Source organism: Capra hircus, chromosome 6 (genome assembly GCF_001704415.2).
Source record: "Capra hircus breed San Clemente chromosome 6, ASM170441v1, whole genome shotgun sequence".
NCBI classification, from domain to species: Eukaryota; Metazoa; Chordata; class Mammalia; order Artiodactyla; family Bovidae; genus Capra; species Capra hircus.
This window is the reverse complement of record NC_030813.1, coordinates 26152601-26174716: the sequence shown is the minus strand read 5'-3', so window position 1 is coordinate 26174716 and position 22116 is coordinate 26152601. Positions and strand designations below refer to the sequence as shown.

The 22116-nt window shown below is 37.7% G+C and overlaps 1 protein-coding gene across 1 annotated transcript in view; it reads right to left on the bottom strand.

The window, feature by feature from the left end:
• Positions 1 to 17397, bottom strand: part of EIF4E (eukaryotic translation initiation factor 4E) — a 39850-nt gene extending 22453 nt beyond the window's left edge. The window contains exon 1 of the mRNA XM_018049295.1: positions 17351 to 17397. Coding sequence (XP_017904784.1) covers positions 17351 to 17368 — 18 coding nt within the window. The 5' untranslated portion in view covers positions 17369 to 17397. The remainder of the gene's footprint in view (positions 1 to 17350) is intronic.

Here is a 22116-nt window from a genome sequence, read left to right as displayed (position 1 = left end):
CTGGGTTCAATCCCTGGGTTGGGAAGATCCCCTGGAGAAGGGAATGGCTACCCACTCCAGTATTCTGGCCTGGAGAATCCCATGGACTGTATATAGTCCGTGGGGTCACAAAGAGTCAGACACGACTAAGCGACTTTCACTTTCATCTTAATATATTCAATCTTCAGAATACTGTGAAACTATTATTCTCTGCTCTTCAAACTTAAGCCGTGGACACTAACATGTACTGTCTATATATATAAATAGCAGGACTGTCAAGATTCACAAATAGGGATACCATGTCTCCAAGTTTTACCTGTTTGTTGTAATTATTACTACTAGAGGCCTTATTCACTCTCCCAAGTGTCCAGAATGGTTACCAAGACACTCGTTCCAGGCGGTATAACCCTACAGTATATATTAATACCATGCTTTATACCATAGCCTCGGGTTCCACACCTTCACTCTCTTCCAAGTGCATGCCACAAAAAAGACACGAATAGTACATTTCACTCTTCCAACACACAAACACACACACATACACACTCCACTAGGAAAAACTATGTAAATGCCAATGATTAATTATAGGGATTTTATATTATGCAAGATAGTATACTAAATACCTATATGATCAAAATAGCTTAGAGCTACAGGTAAACATAAATAAAAGCTCTCTTTTATGGACACAAATAATTAACTCTAAGAATATTATTATTTGATATAAATAACATATGTAAATTGGAGAAGGCAATGGCACCCCACTCCAGTACTCGTGCCTGGAAAATCCCATCGATGGAGGAGCCTGGTGGGCTGCGGTCCATGGGGTTGCTAAGAGTCAGACACGACTGAGCGACTTCACTTTCACTTTTCACTTTCATGCATTGGAGAAGGAAATGGCAACCCACTCCAGTGTTCTTGCCTGGAGAATCCCAGGGACGGGGAAGCCTGGTGGGCTGCCATCTATGGGGCTGCACAGAGTCGGACACGACTGACGCGACTTAGCAGCAGCAACATATGTAAATAGACTTCATGATTCTTTTACTCTTCCTTTTATTATCCCAACATTCAGTTCCCAGGTCTCTTTTTTGCAAAGATGCATTTCCCACAGACCCTCCCATATGTAAGTTAGTATAATTAACTAGTACACAAAAACAAATAGCCTCACCTGCCTTATGAGGAATGAAAAATCTGGTATAAACAGTAAAAACTGCCACAAATAATTAAACCAACTACTTTTGGGTGTTAGTTTTCAACTACATTATCCATAGTAAAGGAATATCTGCTAACCTGGCATCACTTATCAGGAAAAGTATAGCTATGGATTTTGCAAGTATTTCCTGTCTGTATCAAAGGATCAAATTGGTGATACCTTTGTGCCACAAACTAAAAAGCTAAGAAAAGATAAACAATAAATATTGATTTAGCAAAATACAAATCTTCTACGGTTTAAAACACTGCTCAGATAATTTTTTCATGTAAAGGACTGTGAGATCCTATATATTATCTCTGATTCCAAACAGTACTTTTTAATGTTCTTTTAAACTAATTTGACACCTAAACAATGAAAAAAATTGAAAATTGAGGGATAGAGGGAAGAGCTGTGACCATCTGCACAAACTGTATTGTGTCCCAAAATTACTGTAAAATTTAATAACTGTTCAAGTTATAATATCTAAAATTGAAGATTAGCACTAGATTTTTGAGTTCAATTTGCTGTGCTATAGCTAAAAATAAGTATTTCTGGATAGTCAGCAAGCTATATCTAATGACATTTCACTTACATAAAATAATTCCTATAGGTCATACTTGAATTTCTGATCTTCTAGAACTTAATTTTTAAAACTAGAAAGACTTGTAGGCATTTAAAATAAACTAATTCTTAAAATATCATTAATATTTGTCAACCAAATTATTCTGCACATCTTGGACAAGTCTACCAATTCAGAAAGTGTGGTAGAGACTAAAGAAATAACAAACATGTATGATCTAGAATAAGGTTAATAATAAAATTTAAATGTTAATGCTACTTAAACCAAAGGCAACCAGAAGACTCATATATTCTTTTTAGGTTTTACTGGAATATAAAACAATGTTGTGTTAATTTCTGCTGTAAAGCAAAGTTAATCAACTATAGTTGCGTTGTTCAGTCGCTAAGTCATGTCTGATTTTTTGCAACCCCATGAACTGCAGCATGCCAGGCTTCCTTGTCGTTCATGATCTCCTTGAGTTTGTTCAAACTCATGTCCATTGAATCAGTGATGCCATCTAACCATTTCATCCTTTGTCTCTCTCTTCTTTTTTTTGCCTTCAATCTTTCCTAGCATCAGGATCTTTTCCAAATGAGTCAGCTCTATACATCAGGTGGCCGAAGTATTGAAGCTTCAGCTTCAGCATCAGTCCTTTCAATATTCAGGGTTGATTTCTCTTAGGACTGACTGATTTGATCTCCTTGCAGTCTAAAGGACTCTCAAGAGTCTTCTCCAGCACAATTCAAAAGCATCAATTCCTCAGCGCTCAGCCTTCAGGGCTTCCCTGGAGGTCAGCTGGTAAAGAACCTGCCTGCAATGCAGGAGACCTGGGTTTGATCACTGGGTTGGGAAGCTCTCCTGGAGAAGGAAACAGCTACCCACCCCAGTATTCTGGCATGGAGAATTCCATGACTGTCAAAAAGAGCTGGACGTGACTGAGAGACTTTCACTTCCAGCCTTCACTATGATCCAAGTCTCATATCCATACATGACTACTGGGAAAACCATGGCTTTGACTATACACAAATCTAAAAGCAAAGTGGTGTCTCTGCTTTTTAATACGCTCTCTAGGTTTGTTATAGCTTTCCTTCCAAACAGCAAGCATCTTTTAATTTTATGGCTGCAGTCACCATCCACAGTGATTTTGGAGCCCAGGAAAATAAAATCTGTCTAAAAAAGAAGGGATATATGTATAAGCAGAACCAGCTATACATATACATATATATCCTCTCTCTTTTGGATTTTCCAATCAAGTTGTCAAAGAGCAATGAATTTCCTGTTCTATCCAGTAGGTTTTCACTAGTTATCTAGTTTATACATAGTAGTATACCATAGTAGTATACCAATCTTCCAATTCAAGACAAACTTAAAAATAGCTATGGAGAAATTTATGTAAGTTGAACATCATATAAAAGTAAAAATTAGTGCTTCAAATAAATCACTAATATTAAAATGTTAGGACATGCACCTACACGGCACAAAATTATACTGGTTCCAGTAATGTAATAATTTATATTTCATTCATTCTTTAAAGTTTTTAAATTATAATTTGAAAGGCAAACAGTATAAAGAATTTAACTGCTGCTTCTTTTAAACTTTATTCCTGGACATCCCTGGGGATCCACCTGCCAAGACAGTAGACACAGGTTCTATCTCTAGTCTAGGGAGAGTTCACATCTCATGGGGCAACTAAGCCCATGTGCCACAACTGAGAGCCCGTGCTCTAGAGACCATGAGCTACAACTACTGAGCCTGCATATGCACGCCCTAGAATAAGAGTAGCCACTGCAAGGAGAAGCCTGAGCACTGCAACTGGAAAGGAGCCCTCACAAGTTGCAACTAGAGGAAGCCCGCACACAGCAATGAAGATCCAGCACAGCAAAAAATAAGTAAAAAGATTTTTTAAAAAGTTTATTTCTTTTAATTTGAAAAGCGTTACTCAAATGTAACAATACTGATTAAATGTTAGTTTAAATAATCAATTTTAACATGTCATAGTTAAACAAGCAGTTGAATTCTTTTTAAATTCCATGCGTTAATTTTAAGTTCTATAATGCTAAATAGCAAGGGGATATAGCTTTGTGTAAACTCCAGGAGCTGGTGATGGACAGGGAGGCCTGGCATGCTGCAGTCCATGGAGTCGCAAAGAGTCGGACATGACTGAGCGACTGAACTGAATGCTAAATGGTAAAATTTTAAATTTCAACGTTAAAATTCCTTACTAAAACTATGGTTTTAATAAGAGTATTAGATTTATCCTTTTATTCTGAGTATCTGAATCATCCTTCCAAAGAAGTAACCTGTATTTCTTTAAAAATTAAAAAACCAGGTACTGTAGTCACTGTTTCTTTTTTTTTTTTTTTTGTAGTCACTGTTTCAAATGTTCCCAGGTTAGAGTTTGGTTATATCCTTCCACTTCATGAACCACCCAAACTTCCAAATATAAAAACATCTATAATCTTTAACCCAGTCATACTTTTAATTCTGTATTTATTCAAAGGAACTCTCAGGATAATAGGAGCTTTATATATATTAGTAAGCAAAAGTAGAGCCAAAAAAGATACAACCAAAGGTAACAGATAAATCACAGTGTTTATGATATGATATGATACTAGTTTGGAAAAATCACTTTAAAATGCTAACATATATAAAATTTATGCTAACATAAATGCGGAAAAAGATTTCAGGACTGGATAAACAGAATTTTACTTTTAGGGGGCTGGGAGCCACTGTTTAAATTTAACAAGTCCCAAATACACTGTGATACCTTCAGATAATAGAATATTATTCTACAATATGAAAATAAGATACCAAGCTGTGAAAAGACATGGAGGAATCTTAAATGCATATTATTAAATGAAAGGATCCTTAAAGGGTACATACTGTTTAACAACTATATGATAACTACTATATTTCTGCGAAAGACAAAGGATAGTAAAAAGATTTGTAGTTGGTAAGGGTTGTGGAGGAGGGAGGGATAAACAGAAGACTTTTGGGCAGTGAAACAATCTGTATGAAACTATAAAGTAAATGGGTTATGTCAAGTGTCCAAACCTACAGAATGTGCAACAATAAGAGTGAATCCTGATGTCAACTACAGTCTTCAGGTACTAATGATATGTCAATGTAGGTTCATTCAATGTTAACAAATGTACCACTCTGGTGTGGAACGCGGACTGCAGGGGAGACTGCATGTTGGGGCAGAAGATATGTCAGAACCCTTTGGACATTCCTTTCAATTTTGTAGTGAACTTAAAATTGCTCTAAAAAAAAAGTCAAAGGAATAGGAAAAGGCACAAAGAGAGCCATGATGGGGATGGGGGGTGGGGAGAGCCCACAAACAAGTAAACCAGAGAACATATTGTTAGGATTACAGACGATTTTTTTCTTCATACATATCTAAATGTTCCAAATTTATTATGACAAAATTAATACTGAAGCCCAAATACATACAGTGTCTACTTCTGGACTGCTCAGTCTGCTCCAGAGATGTCAGTTCCCCATTTGCACCAACATCACATTTTTAAAAGTACCTTTGTTGAATGTTTTTTTCTCCTTGCAGGGGACATTCTTCTTTCCCCCTTTCTCCTCTTTTTCAAAAATTTACTGCCATTTTCATTTGTTTATTCTTTCAAATAAACTTACAAACTTTTTCTTTAAATGGCCGGAGAGTAAATATTTTAGGCTGGGAATCTGATCACTTATTCATTGTTTTGTTTTACAATCTTGTGAAATAAAAACCATTCTTAGTTAGCAGGCCACACAAGAAAGCAGCCCTAAGGCGAGCTTGTGAACCCCAGCATCAAGTGTAGCTTCCACTGCACTAGCAAATATTTTCATTCAGTTTATACGGAATGTACACATTAACTTTAGGAAAAAATAACATCTTTCCAACAGTAACTCTTTGAAAAAAAAATTATGATTCTTCACTTATTAAAGTCCTCTACTGTATTTCTCACTTTATTTATGAATCCTGCAAACTGTTAGGATTTATAATTTCTAGGCACTTAAAGACTCCGGTATTTGAGCATATGATTGCTGCAAAGAACTTCCTAGGTTTGTTATTATCCCTGGCATTTTTGGCCCAGTTATATAGAAAAATAGTTAATATTATATTCTATAATCAGAATGCAACAAGTTACTTTTTAAATGTCATAGTAAGTATTAGTTATTTCTTTTCTATTCAGTAATCCAGTATCTCGTAGGTTAAGGGAGAGCTGAGTTAAGCACTCAAGAGTGCGTGGCACATATAGGCACTTAAATGTTTGAATAAATAAATGATTCTAATTTTGTTCCCAGTCAAAACTGCACTAAAACTACAGTGAATTAAAAAAAAAAAAAAAAAAGGTCCACAATCACGGGGAGAACATCGGAAAAAAAAAAAAAGGAAAGTGGAATACAGATGGACAAGTGATAACTATCAATATACACCTTAAAGTCTCCTGGCAGCACCTTTATAAGTTGGAGTGAAGGGAGTAAATTAAAAAGAATTTGGTGAGGGCTTCCCTGGTGGTCCAATGGTTAAGAATCTGCCTTGCAACGAATGAACACCGGTTCAATCCCTGGTCCGGGGAGATCCCACATGCCACGTGGCAACCATGTACCCCAACTACTGAAGTTTGTGGGCCCAGAACCTGTGCTCCACAAGAGAAGTCATATCAATGAGTAGCCTGCACCCCACAACAAAGAGCAGCCCCCACTTACTGCAACTAGAGAAAGCCCATGTGCAGCAACAAAGACCCAGCATAGCCAAAAATAAATAAAAAGAATCCAGTGAAAGCTGTTTCTGAAATAACTAGGTCTCTCCATCCCCAGCCCCACCCAACCACTCCAAGTCCCTAGGATTGTGGCCGTGAGTTGAATAAAAAGAAAAAAAGCAACTCGGAGAAAATAGCCAGGGATAGATAGATCATGCCTTTAAAAATATGTACCTATATACGTCCTCCAAAAGTTAAGATTGTGCACGCATACAATTATTCCAGGAAGCTAAAAATGAGCATTCAGAAGATCAGAGAGAGAGAGAACATCTGGAAATTTAAATTGAGACAGAAAAGGTTGGAAGTGGTAAAGACCCTGCCTGCCAATGCAGGAGACACAACAGATGCAGTTCCAATTGCTAGACTGGGGAGATCCCTTGGAGGAGAGGCATGGCAACCCACTATCACTGGACTGGATATATGGGTACAATAAAAATTATATTTCAGAGTTTCCCCATTTAATGATAGAAAAATGGTATCTCAAGGTAGTTTTAATTCCGATTTCACTTATGAGTAAGGATGAGAGTCTCTTATGTTTTATGCCTCTACTTCCATTTCAGGGCTTCCCTGGTGGCTAAGATGGTAAAGAATCCACATGCAATGCAGGAGACTGGGCTTTGATCCCTGGGTCGGGATGATCGCCTGGAGAAGGAAATGGCAACCCAGTCCAGCATTCTTGCCCGGAGAATCCCATAGACAGAGGAGCCTGGTGGGGTCGCAAAGAGTTGGACACGACTGAGCGACTAAGCACACACAGAAAACAAAACAAAAAGAGATGGGAAATGAGAGCAAAATTTAGATTTAATTTAGAGAGCACACACGAGCATGCAGACATGAACGACTCAGTGACTCCAATATATAATTTACTCTTTCAAAGAGAAAAAGGGCATAGGAAAATCACCAATAGATCTCTCAGAAGAGATGGATATGAGTTGCTATATTTAAAAAGTTCAATGAGTACCCAGCACAACAGATAATATTCATACTAAAGTATGTCACTGTGAAATGGGGACAAGGAAACTCGACAAATTTTTGGTGAACGGAAAGGGAACTGGTCACGGTAAAAAAAAAAAGTCATCAGAATAATTCCTGAATTAACAATTATAAGAGAAAATGACCATGGGACTTAAAAATTCTAAAGAAAAGACTACACCCAGCCAAACTACATGTTCAATATGCATGGTTTCAAAATCTTTCTCATGCACCTTTTCTGAAAAATTTTCTGGAAGATGTGATCCACCATAGTGAAACAAGCAACCATAATCCAAGGAAGCAAAGAGATTCGGCAAACAGAGGGGTGCAACACAGAAGTCATGAGAACAAATCAAGAACGTAGTCAAAAGGGATCCAAGCAAGACAGGTGTGCACCAGATATAGAGAACAACAGTCTAGACTGGAGCAGTGGGATTCAGGCTACATTCATCTTGCATCTGTTATGACCAAAGGGCTTACTTACTATGCTACCTTCTATTAAAAAACAGATTGACATGTGTCTGGCCTGGGTGTCTATACACACTTAACTCAAAACACAGGCTAACAAAGCTCCTTCTCCCCTTCTTTTGTGCCCTGCTCCCTGGAACAGCTAAAGATTTGACACCAAAGTTAACCTACTCTTAAATACAGAACAACTCATTCCAAGAGACCTCTTTCTTAACTGAAGGTTCTCTGCCTGGCCCATTTCACAGCCCCACCAGGTAACTATAGAGTCCTGTGTTTCCCAGAACATAATTTTACCCATTGGTATTCCCAAAAGGAACTCTAGTAGAAATTTCAGTAAGTTGAAACCAAGCTATAACCCAGAAGGTGTATTCAACTACAGTAGCAATACTGTGCTTTCCTGATACATCATCTAAGTCTTTAGTTTTTCAAAATTAAAACAGCTGAAAGATACACAGACTGAATATTAAACTCTAAAGATAATTAGACTGTTCAAAAAAATCAAGGAAATGATTAACATGAAAGTCAGGATAGTGAGTAGGTAGAGAAATGAAATGTGACCATGGAGTAGGGAAGCTGAAGCACTGATGATGTCTTACATGATGGGTCTTCAGTTCATTACTCTAAAACTTACAGACGTGTATATTTTTCTACACGTAAGTATCTCAGTTAGAAAGGAGTTCTAAAAAGAAAAAAAATGTACCCTGATAGCCAACTACAGTAATAGAAGTGCTTTATGTTGCCAAAACATTCACTCTACAGATATACTACCTCATGTATAGAATAATACAGGTAAGAGTTATTCATCACAGCACTTAACTAGCAAATGGTTGGAATTCCAAAGTAAGTTACATGGCTAAACTGGGGATAGAATTAGGGTGAGAGGTAAGGGATGTGTGTGTATGACAGGAGGGGAGCTGTAGACTACTCAAAAGTATGATTACACAGATACAGGGAGGTATGATTCTTTAGGGGGCATAACTCTAACAATCTTCCACACCTTTGAATTTTATATTGCCTTTCTCAAATAATCACAGTAGTTACCCTGGTGGCTCAGATGCTAAAGCGTCTGCCTACAATGCGGGAGACCCAGTGAAAAATCCCATGGACAGAGAAGCATGGTAGGCTACAGTCCATGGGGTCGCAAAGAGTTAGACACGACTAAGCGACTTCACTTCACTTCCCCGACCTTTCTAACTATTCAATTTATCACCTAGTCCTCAGTTTACCTGGTATGGATAACACAGCCCAATAAACACAAATGGTACTATAATTCATCCCCAAATTAACAATCACATTCCCTCTTATAATCAATTCAGGATTATATACTTTGATATACTTATATGCCTTAACTGGACCCCAAGAAGTGTTCCTCAATATAATGTTTTAACATCAAACCATGTTATATCATCAGAAAAAAAAAAAATGAAAACTTGATTGTTGATATGAAATGCTCTAAAAGACATAGCAAGTTAAAAACACAAAAGGCCAGAATAGTGTATGGAGTTGGCTATCACTTATTTTTTGTAAAGGATATACAGCTGACCCTTCAACAATGTAGGGGTACTGACCCCATACAGTCAAAAATCCACACACAACTTTACAGTCAGCTCTTCTCAGCCAAAACCTGGCATTTGCAGACTCAACTGCAGATCATGTAGTATCATAGAAAGCATTTAGTGAAATAAAAAAATCCATACATAAGTGAAGCCCCACATTTCCAATCCAGGTTGTTCAAGGGTCAATATCACATTTGCTTGTGTATATATATAATATAGTATGTGTGTATATATATATATATATCCTTCAGTATCTGTGGCAGATAGGTTCCAGGACCCTCTAAGATACCAAAATCTACAGATGTTCAAGTCCCTTAAATAAAATGGCAAAGCAGAGAGCCCTCCAAAATATGACCAGTTGATTGGATCCTTGGATGGAAATCTGGGGTGAGGGTGGGAGAGACACTGAATATACAAATCTCTACAGAAAGATATGAACTGACCTTGCTGGTTGCCCCTAGAAGTGATCCATCTGGATGGGAACAGCCTGAACAAACCTCATTGCGTACTCTTTTGTACAAAAATTGATTTGTGGACAATGTAAACAACAACTGGCTATTCACACACATATTTTCTTAAACAGCAAAACAAGGTCATCTGACAATTTTGTCAAGACCAAATAATTATCTTTGCAAGTTGAATATAGAAGAAAAATTAGAAAGATGTCTTCCTAGAATAAAATTAAACAATAACTTGCCCAACGAAACTGACATTTGTTGTATCGTTATTCCTTACAAAGTTGTAATACAATATGTAATACAATATATCCTTGTATAAACCAGGATATATCTAGATTCCAGAGCCACTGTCCAATTCAGTATCCATTTACTACATATGGAATTAAATTACATTTAATTTAAAAATTACATTTAAAGTTTAAAAATCATTTCTTTGTTGGATTAGTTTTATTTCAAGGACTGAACAGTGCAGCTAGTGGCTACTGTATTGGAAGCACAAATATAGAATCTTTGATCATCACAGAAAATTCTCCTGGACAGCATTTTTTCAGAAGAATCTTCAAAAAAGCCAGTTAACATCTGAATGCTTTGGAGAGAACTAGGTGGTTGGAAAGAATAGGAGATAGGTTTTCCACACCAGTAAGACAGGACTTGGCCTGTGCCAGGCACATCCTTAATGTTTCATGTTAACGCTTTTAACCCTTACTGTACTTCAATTATTTTCCTTTGTAATCCTAAGCATTAATATTTTATTTAATGCATTTAAAAACAATACTCTGATAATGAGGTCACAGGCTCCAGCAGACTGCTAAAAGGATCCATCACCTTTAAGGAAAAAGTAATTAAAAAAGCTAAAATAACATTAACTATAAATCAAGATCCAAGGGTGATTTTACTAATACTGGTTGAAAATACAAGTTGTACAAGTTCAAAACAAAAAAATAAACTGTATCACTCATAATCCCATCATGCCACCACCCATACATCCTTTCAGATTTGATTTTATGTTTATTTGTGTGCGACCTATGAATCAATTCTATCATTAAGGTAGGAGTTTTTCCTGAAGGTAAAGAGTTGGACTTCTGAGTGTTGGTTGAATTTTAGTTTGTTTTTTCTAAGTGTAGTAATACAGCTTGTAGACAGAACCTGGGTTTGAGTTCCAGCACTCTCACTTAGGAACTATGTGACCCTGGCAGAAATTTTTTTTTTTAGTTACTTGAAATGTGAATATCTCACCAATAAAAAGTATTTATCCACATATTAAAATTTTTTAAAAACTATAAGAAAAAGGTGTATATTTTCTCTCTACTTAAGTATTTCTTGCCTTAGTTAATACTTTAAGTTATCAGACTTTGTGGTTATATAAACTGTTATCCTAAGATGACCCATGGAAAACCCCATAAGAATTTTTTATAACAATTTTTTAGTTCACATAAATATTAAATTCTTATTGACTGTAATAAGCACAGCATTTTACAGTAACAAGTTTAAAATACATAACTAATGAAATTTTAGCTTTATAGATTACTGCAAAGAATTTGCTGCAAAGATTACTCAGAGAAATCTTAGCCATATTACTACCACCTCCTCCAAATAATTCAGCTTTTAAGATGAGTAACATATTATAACTGAACCTTTTTCAAAACAACTGCTTAACTCTTTGCCAGACCTTTCACCAAAATTACTAAAAGTACAAAGGTAGCTGAGAACAGATTTCATATTTGCAAATTAAAAAAAAATTTTACTATACTGTTTCAACTAGCAAAATATTTCACCTATCAAATCATCTGAATTGACAAGGTCCAGAAATCAAATCAGAAGGGGGAGAAGGGAAGAGATCATTCCCTTTCTTTAGAAATCAACCCACAAAGTCCTAGACCATTTACTGAAGAATGAACAGTATAACTAACTTGTTTAGTCCTCAGACTTTGGACACGTTGCTATTTCCTTAAGATTCTATACTTTGGATATCAGCAAACACTGTGGTACAACAGAAACTAAAAACAAACGTCCACATATTTTCTTTTAGAGCTGTAGCAAAATATCTATTAAGTTTATCAAATTAATCATTCCAAGTCACCCAAGGAACACGCATTATCTGCCTGTTGGAAAGACAGTGTCACGTTTAACACACTCTGGAACTTGGCTGCTTTAGTTTGAACTCCACCCCACCACTCATTTAGCTGAGCGATCTTGGGGAAGTTAGTCACACAAAGTTACTTCATCTCTCCGTGCCTTGGTTTCCTTATCTGAGAAATAAGAATAATACCTACCTCATAAGGCTGCTAAAAAATTAAATGAATATATGTAAAGCACTTAGTAAGGTGCCTGACATACAGTAAGTGCTGTGTTAACTATTAAGCTATAAAGATTGCTTAAGTTAAAGTTCACTATTACAGACTATTATTTAAAAGAACATTTCTATTAAGTCAGTTGCTTAGAACTTTAAATCTGTAGCCCTGGAAATGCAAAGCTGGTTAGATCTGTTGTAATTCCACAGACTCTTAGTGAACACAGTGAGCAAAAACTACAGCTTCCCACTGTTTCTATGAAAGATGTATCAAAAGCTCCAACTGGGGGAAAAAAAAATCTTATTTTTCTGATCACATTCTCAGGTTCTAGAAGTAAGAGACTAGAAATGACTACATAGTACTTAAGAGACAAAAGTCATCTTTTTTCTCCAGACACATATAGGAACTTTTAAAGAGAACACTGCTGATTTTTACTGTAAAGAAAAGATACTGAATGGGTAATAAGTTTTGTATTTCTGAATAATGGCAAAGAAAAGAAAAATAAAGTCAGCTCCGCGAATCTCGTAGTAGAGATGAAAAGGTAAGCATACCCATGCATGAACACACCTGCATGCAGCACATCGATGGAATATTAACTTCATCTAGTTCTTCGTAACTGACGAACTGTCATCTCTGAGTATTGTATTTGAAAATCAAAATCACTATCTTATATTCCCATTTTTCAGCTAGCCTTAGAAATTTCAAGGTCACATAGATATTAAAATTAGACTATAAATTCAGGCTCATTTCCACTTCTCAAAAAATTCTCTATGACAAAGATGGAGCAACTCCAAAACAGCAAGAAAATTTCCAATAGAAGCAGAGAAGGAGAGGAAAAAATTACCACTGCTGTAACTACTACTTCACAGGTTCCTTGTTACATCCAGGACTGCAGGTACTTCTATATTCTTAATCTTATATAAATTAAATAGAATACTTAACAAACACTTTTTTTGTGTGTAGAGTTTTCTATCCAAACTGGATTATGGTTACATAATTCATTAAACATCTTATTCTCTGCAACTTTGGAGTGCAAACTATGTCTGTTTCTAAGCTGGACTTCTCTAAGTCAAATAATTAGGCATAATATTAATTCAGAGTAAAAAACAAAGTAAAATGTAAAATATAAACACTAGAACCAAGTTTCTTTGACTGATGAATGAACTCTGATAACACTACGTTTTCTTAAAACAAAAACACCCATATTAATATGCAAGATCTGCTTGTCAATAGTCTTTGTTTAGCAAAAAACATCACCTTATATAACATATTTGCTGCATGAATTTAAGATTTACTTTTTATAAACTCTGCAAAACATGTTTCTAAGGGATAAAAAGGAAACATTAGATTAGCTGACTGTCCAAGTGGATTCCACCTATGAAACAAAGGTATAGTTTAAAAAAATTAAAAAGATACAATGTAAAAGCAAGTAAAATTATATACCTTCAGTTTAACTAAAGAAATAAAAATATCTTATCTTTAAAAGAATTACAAGTCAAAAAACAACCCAATAATGAAGAAAACAGAATGAAGATAAAAGCTACCAAAACAATGTCCCACTGGAGGCAAGATGGCCTGCCATTTTTATCAACTGATATTAAATCTAACTTTGATCTACTCACAAGCTCTAATTCTGACCTGGCCACAATTCAAATGCCAACAGAGTAACAGGAGAGTATTGTTCAAAGTTTTACCACAGTACCTGTTAAGATAAATGGTTCCTTTAATTTGCCTATCAACCTTCTTAACAAATTTATTATCATTCAGTATCCTTTCGTGTGTCCCTGTGTTCTGTTGTGCTTTTGAACTGTGGTGTTGGAGAAGTCTCTTGAGAGTCCCTTGGACTGCAAGGAGATCCAACCAGTCCTTTCTGAAGGAGATCAGCCCTGGGATTTCTTTGGAAGGAATGATGCTAAAGCTGAAACTCCAGTACTTTGGCCACCTCATGCAAAGAGTTGACTCATTGGAAAAGTCTCTGATGCTGGGAGGGACTGGGGGCAGGAGGGGACGACCGAGGATGACATAGCTGGATGGCATCACTGACTCGATGGATGGGAGTCTGAGTGAACTCCGGGAGTTGGTGATGGACAGGGAGGCCTGAGGTGCTGCGATTCATGGGCTGGCAAAGAGTCCAAAACGACTGAGCAACTGAACTGAACTGTGTTCTGTCGTGGGTGTTTTTTTTTAAGTATAGTTGATTTACAAAGTTGTGCTAATTTGAGGTATACTGGCAAAGTTTTAAATCTATACACACACACACATTTATACATTTACCTTCTTTTTCGTTATAGTTATTACAAGGCACCGAATATAGTTCCCTGCGTTATAAAGCAGGTCCCTGTGCTCTATTTTATATATCATGGTGTGTTTCTGTTAATCCCAAATTTATCCCATCCTCCTCCCTTTCTCCTTTGGTAACCAAAAATTTGTTTTCTATGTCTGCGAGTCCATTCCTGTTTTGAAAGTAAGTTCATTTTTATCATGTTTTTTAGATTCATTAAGACACATCTTCATTTAACTGATCTCACATACACACACTTGATAATCACATAATATCAAATTGACAATGACTGATATTTTACATAACTTTCAGAAACAAAAATTCCCCAAATGCCAACCAAGGTGGGACAAGCAGGAAAAACCTATGAGTCTTTAGGTGCTTATGATTATGCCCAGCAAAAAAGGAATAAGGAAACTCACAAGCTAACTGAAATAGCAATGAATAAACACACTTTTTTGTAGGCTTTTACAGGGATACTTCAATTGCAACAAACACTATTCAGTTGCTTGAAAAAAAAAAAATCCCACTATTTAAAACTGCCAAAAAGAATTCTAAACGACTAATCTGTGGACAAGGGTACATTAAAAATACTAAAAACAAAACAAAAAAAAAACCGCTTTTACACTAAAAATGAACCCTTTAAAGTATTTTACAAGCATCCTCAAACTGCTATAGTTTCAATCTGGCTCTCGACTTTCACAAACCAGATTTTTATGTTCCCTACTCCCCAAATTTAAATGCAGTGTTCAAATCTCCCAAGGGTCAGCAACTAGAAGGAATACTATACTGCATCACTGACCAGGATCACTAGAAATTAAGCTTCTAAAAGTTTACACTGAACAAGGTATAGAATCCCATTTTGTATAATTTGTATCTTCAAGAGCACCTGGTACAAACTCCTAAACATATCAGGGGCTATAAATATTTACTGACTGAAAACACTCCTTCAACACTTTGTAGTTTTGCTCCCTGCTGTTGAAACAAAATAGCATAGATTTGCAAAACCCAAAGGACCTAAATAAATATTACTGAAACTTCAGAGAATACATTACTGTTTTGTTTAGAGGGTTTAGCCTTGCCCTTATTACCAGCTGTAAGCTTTTAACTGATGCTAGTACAGAGGGCAAAAGAGTTGTAAGTAATACCATAACCCATTAAAAGGTTTTAAGTTTAAAGTTTTACATATTTATCGTTTAGCTATTTAACATCAGTGTTCTAAAAATCAGTTAATTGTATCAGCAACTTAAGAGTTTTGTAGTCAATCTAATTTCCAGGAAAATAAACGCATACTGGTACCAATAAAAGAAGAAATAATCAAGCTTTCTGCCTTGAACTCTGGCAGGAAGCTAAGGATAGTTCACATCAATGTAATGAAAAATAAGCATTTTTGTATTCTACAGACCTTTCTATACCTCGTTTTCAAAGTAGTTATAGAAGTCTTTAAAGAGTCAAAGCAAATTGGGAAGCCATTATCAAAATCACAAACTGTCATTTAAGATATACGAAAACATCTGGCAACGAAGGTCTGGAATTAGTTCCAGATATCAAAGGTTTTCTGGTGAATGTATTACGCCTCTAAATTATCACTTAGATGGCGACATTCCTAAAACGGCAACATAAGCCTGGAAGTTTTAGTGAGCCAGTGCAGGCAAAACCAAACTATGACAAAGATACTCTCTCCTTTGAGCGGTAACTTTGTACTCTGGGATCAACTTGCTTCAGAGAAGTTTAAGATGGTACCTAAATTGGGAGGGAAACCAGTAGAACGGATAAAGAGAAAATCAAATGGAAAATTAACTCGAAAAGTTAAGTTTCTATTTCCAATAAACTGCTCTGTGATATCTTCCAGACGATAAAGACTCGAAGAACAGACGGATCTAGACCCAGTCACATTCTCTGAGGCGTGCGCACAGCGCGGAAGGATGAATGAATGGAAGACAGGCGCGTGTGAAATGCAGCCGGTCCGGCCGGCAACCAGACCGGCAGCAGCTCTCCGTAGGCCTCGCTCCTCCCCCTTCCCTCCTCCATGACAGCCCGGTCTCGAGCACGGAGGGGCGAGGACAATGTGGTCCCCCTTCTAACCACCCCCCAACTTTCATCCTCCTCTCAGAGGTTTACCGCGCAGCACGGGGTTCGCCTCCCCACTCCAAACCTTTCTCGCCTCCCCTGCCGCCAACCCCGGCAACTCTCCGACGCGCTGGAGTAACATGCGCTCGCCCCTCTCGGCTCCCCTCGGCGAGGTCGAAGCTTCTCCGCGCGTGCCGCGGCACCACTCCCGCCCAACCCACCCTCTGGCAACGCGAGCCCACCGGCCTCCCGGCCCACCGGTCTAATGAACCCCGGCACGCGCGCCGCACCCGAGTCCCTGGGCTAGAGAGAGGCTCGGGAGGGAGAGAGGGAAAGGCTGCCCCGGGGCGCCCTCCTCCATCTCATTCCAGGCCGGCTCGCCGCCCACCCTCCCTGCGGATCCCGACGCCTGCTCGGAGCCGGCTCCGCGCCCTCCTATCCCGAAAACACAATTCCCACAACCCTAGCCCAGAGCCCTGAACACCCTCCATCCTCGCGGCCCCCTCAAGGCTCCGCCGGAGGCGCCGCGCCGCCCCTCCCCCACTCCTCTCCCCGAGCTCTCGGGCCCCCATCAGAACGTGTGCTCCACACGCCGTAGCGGCCAACCTCCGGGGCGCCCCCAGTTGTCCGCGGGGAGGTCAGGCCCAAGAAGAGGGGGAGGGGGCAGCAAGGGGTAGCATGCGCGCCGGGAACGCCGTCCCGCGGGGTCCCCCAGTCCGAAGGGAGACGGAGCGCGGGGACCGGTGGGGGTGGGGGCGAAAGGCAATACTCACCGGTTCCACAGTCGCCATCTTAGATCGATCTGATCGCACAACCGCTCCTGAAGGGGGAGGGGGGTGAGAGGAAAAAAAGGAGATTCAAACCGGATTGGCCGGCTACTGTTCACGTGACGGACGTATCCGTTTGGCCCTGGCGGCGCCTGCGCAAGACTGCGGCTGCGTGTTTAACGAGAGGCTTCTGGGAAGTGAAGTCTCTCACGCTCCCTCCTTTTTTTTTTTTTTTTTTTTTTTTTTAAGGCAAAGAAGTTAAAAAAAAAAGAAAGAAGAACTGTTCACGTGGTCGATGGGTACGGTTCGCGGTTCTCGGAGCGGCGGACACTTGCGTTCTGCAGGGTGGTTTTTAGTCCTCTGGTCTTCCGCCTGGATAGATGCTGTCGCACTTACTGCCAAGCATGCCTACTGTGCCCTTTGTCGCCCTGTCCTCCCATCTTCCCCGGAAGGTTGAGAACCGAAGGCTCAGCACGCTCAATAAGGCTTCATTTGCTTAGTTGAGGTCCTAGGACGAGTTGCCTGTGTGTTTATTTAATTTTCTTTTGACTTCTCACCATTTTCTCTTAGTTTTAAAAAGAGCTGGTGATGGAGAATAGTTGTTTGAGCAACTATTATTCAACCCTCCCCGGTCGCTTGGCTCCGCTAACACTGGTGGTCACTCATTGCCATCACTGCGAAAAGGGGGTGGCGGAACCGCCCACAGTACCCACTTGCCACAGGTTGGGGGAGGGGGAATGCACCCGACAGCTTTTCCTGTTTCAACTCCTGAAATTAAGACTTCAGGGTTAAATCTTGAGTGGAAGTAAAAATGATTTGCAAGTTGTGTCCTCTCGCTTCCACTGTTCTGCTTTAGCGTGAACGGAAACAGCCCAAGTCCAGGTGCCAGCCAGGGAAGCCACTCCGGCCCCCGCTGACTAAGCCCTGGACTGACCGTCAGGAGTCGTTAGGCTAGGTCAACTATGACTCTTGACGTTGACTCATTCTCGTTAGGCAAGCGACTTAGTCAGTGCCTCAGCTTTTTCATTTATGAACCACAGATAATAATACACTTACCTCACAAGGGTTTGCTGTGCTAGTGATTGTAACCAGTTTTGAAGATGCATCGGACTCTATAAATGCTTCACTATAAGCAACCTCGTGTCTTCCTAAGGATCAGCGGCTTCCCTTAATGTTTTTTTTTTAAACAATTAAAATTTTTTTCTTTTGTGTATTTTGTTTCATTATCATATACACCAACGCAATTTTAAAGTTTCAAGACAAGACCCCCCCCCCCCACCACTTTTTAACTGTAGCTACCCTCCACAGAGACTTTAATGTTCAGGAAAATATTGTTATATTCACAATAATCACTGGCAATTAGAAATTCATCCCCACTATGGCATCCTACATTTCCTTTCCATGTAGGATACTGTGCTGTCATTTCTCAAGACAGTGTTACTCTGCACGGTTATAAATAGAGGTAAAGATATCTAGTAGAGTGCTACTCTAAGGTTTAATGATACTTTCCATGCTTTTTAAGAATGTTCACACCAGAAAAATAAGTAAAAGCAGGTTGCCTGTGCCTGCCTGCTTGCTGTGTTGCTGATGTTCTTAACTGTGTCATACCTATTATTGAGTGCATAATGGTTGCTTGAGTTGACTAACACATAATTGAGGCTGTAATAAGAACTCAAAAACCATGGCCTGTTCATATGCTTTGGTTTACCTGGATGTCAGAGACAATGAAAGCTTCTGACCAGTCAGTTTAGCTTTGGTAGGTTTAAAGTAGAATTCTGAAAAAATAAATGGATAATATGGATTTCTATTTACAGAGACTATCTACTTTTAGCCTATGCAAAGTAATTACAGTCGATCTCAGTCTTACTTTCTGTTGTTTAAAATTAGTATCCTGTTCCCCGCTCTGACTATATAGTATAGATGTATTATTTTCCCAGTGCTACAAGATAACAGAACAAAAGAGATTTAAAATTTAAAGAGCTTTTAGTCCCCATGTGGGATCGAAAACCAGTGATGTTTTTAAAACTTGTGTTTAATGATAGCTTCCATTTTATGAGCTTTGCTCTTGATAAAACACACCTCACTTTTATCAATCATCTTAGTGCTTCTACAATATATGTGTATATACTTCTATTCTTTGCAGCTAATTTCTATTTTGTATGAGCTTTGTTGCATGTGTTTTATGGCACATTCATATGTCTTTGCCTAATATTACCATCAGATTCTGCCATGTCAAAGACTTGGTGATTAGGTTTTTAATCTATGTATATATATGGTTGTTTTGTTTTAGCAACCTGAAATACAGAGAGCAGAAATTTTATACTTTATCTTTTAATCCACAGAAAATGTACATTTTTGTGCTTGTACTTAAAGCGTAATAACAGGATATTTATTATGGGATATGGTATTAAAATACTTTTATACTTATTGGGGTTATATAATTAATACATAACTAATGACCCAGCACAGTATCATGGTGAAGTGAAGTGAAACTATTGTTTTAAAAGCCTGGAATAATTGGTTATCATTTAACATCTGTAATTAGTCATGATCTTTTCTTTGCATAGTATATTCCTGAACCTGATACATTACTAGTCTTTATAGATTTAACTCTTGGTAAAAAGACTTTAAATAATTTAATAAAATACATAATAAAAACCACATCATTTTTATCATGTATTTTGTCATTCAAATTTTATTTAGATTTTCTAGATAACCAAAGTCATTGTTTTACTGGGCACTGTTTAACTCTGGTTCAAACTAATCACATCTACCATGATCAATCCCTCAAAAATATTACTGCAACACGGTCTAGAAATTTTTTTAAATAGGCCTTGGAATTTTAGACAGTCTATTTAAATTAGATCCCTTTCTTAGACTCTGACTAGTACAAAGCAATCATTTGTCTTAAAATGAGTAGGTTTTGAGATTGAAGATATGAAATTCCATAATAAAGTAAATGATTCTTAATATTTTAATGTTTGGTATTAATTTTAGAGATAATCTAAATCAACCTCTAGTTAACACTTTTTAAAAAACCATTTCACTTTTTTTTTTCACTTTTTTCACTCTCAAACTTGGTATACTTGACAGTCTATTTTTTAAATCGCTACTATCACTTTCTACAATGATATTACTTTAGGAAGGACCTAAAATGATGGCTTCTAACATGATGAATAATCTTTTAAATTACAATCAATTTAGTATTTGTGAGCATGAGCTCCAATGTCAAATTTTCTTGGTTCATAATTCTCATTCTACCATTTACTGTGTGACCATATGGAGATATCTGTCTCTTTCTGCCTCATTTTTTGTCATGAGTTAGATGGGGCAATAATAGTACTTACCTTGCATTATCAGTGTGAGAAATAAATTAACCCATTAACATGCTTAGAATAGTTCTTAGAACATAGTAAGCACTCTATGTTAACTATAATTACCATGATAAAATATCACATGAATATAAATTTCTTATTTCTACTTTTTGTATAGTATAATATGCTTAAAAATTATTCTATGCAGAGAACCAACCCCCACTCACTGTCTTTAAGCATAATTAAACATTATCACCTCCATCTTATAGACAGACAGACTCAGTACAGTTAGAGGACACAGGCAAGTCCACCCAGGCAATGGTGAGCCGGAATCCAAACCCAGTTCTCTCGACTCTAAGATATTCTTTCCTCCATACCAGAGCTGCTTTCCTCCAACAGGGTCTTCCAAAATGCCTAGGTCTCTTTGAAGAACTTTTAATATTAAGTTCAATTACAAAACTTGACAATTCAAGAAGTACTATGTTAGTAATGGGAAATGTGTAATATTCAAAGGATATTGAAAGGACATGGGACGCCCAGGCACTTCCTTTCTGGCCTGTAAAATCTGTTTGCCATCCTAAGTCATGGGTATATAAATAGTTCACTACCCATATAAAGAAGTGTGACTAAGAACCGAAAGGGTGCAGCTAACAAGCAGCATAATAAACACTCATTCACGTAATGATACAGACAGTCACTTGGCTTCTTCCCTTATTGCATTCAGATCTCTGTTCCAGTGCTGTCCCCTGAAGGAAGTATATTACTATTTATCCCCTTGCACTGCTTTATCAGACCACTTTGTAACCCTTGCTTTAAACCCAATATTATACTAAATATTATTTAATTGTCTGTTGTCTCCACTAGCAAAATATTAGCTCCTTGATGATTTACAGGTAGATTGCTAATCAATATTTGGGAAAAACCCAAGTCTGATTTTTAAAACTTCACCAAAGTCTGGCCTCAGGACTAATAATGCAATAGAAAAAATTTCTATGTCCAGGCATCATGTTAAGCAGTTTACATGTGTTGATGATACCTCATTTTATCTTCAAAAGAACTTTCTGAGATAATGAAACTGAGGTTAAATAACTTTCCCAGAAACACAGCTCTGCCTTCAGGGCTCTTAACAATATATGATATTGACTAGATTGTAATTGGACTGCCTAATACGAAAGTCAGACACCGGAAACAATGAGAAATAACCTGCAAAGAGGATGTGAAAAATTCATGTTTAGTACCAATAATTACTATAAATACACTTAATGTACCTTTTAAAATTGAAATTAGAAAAAAATTTAAATGTATGGGATGCAATCAGTAGTCTATAGAAATAACCCACATGATTGTAAACACCCAAAATTCAGAAATTTGGGTGGAACGTCAGAGAGGATTTTCTGAAAATCCATGACTGCATTTTCATTGCTACATACCTGAGTTAACTGCTTACACTGAACTTGT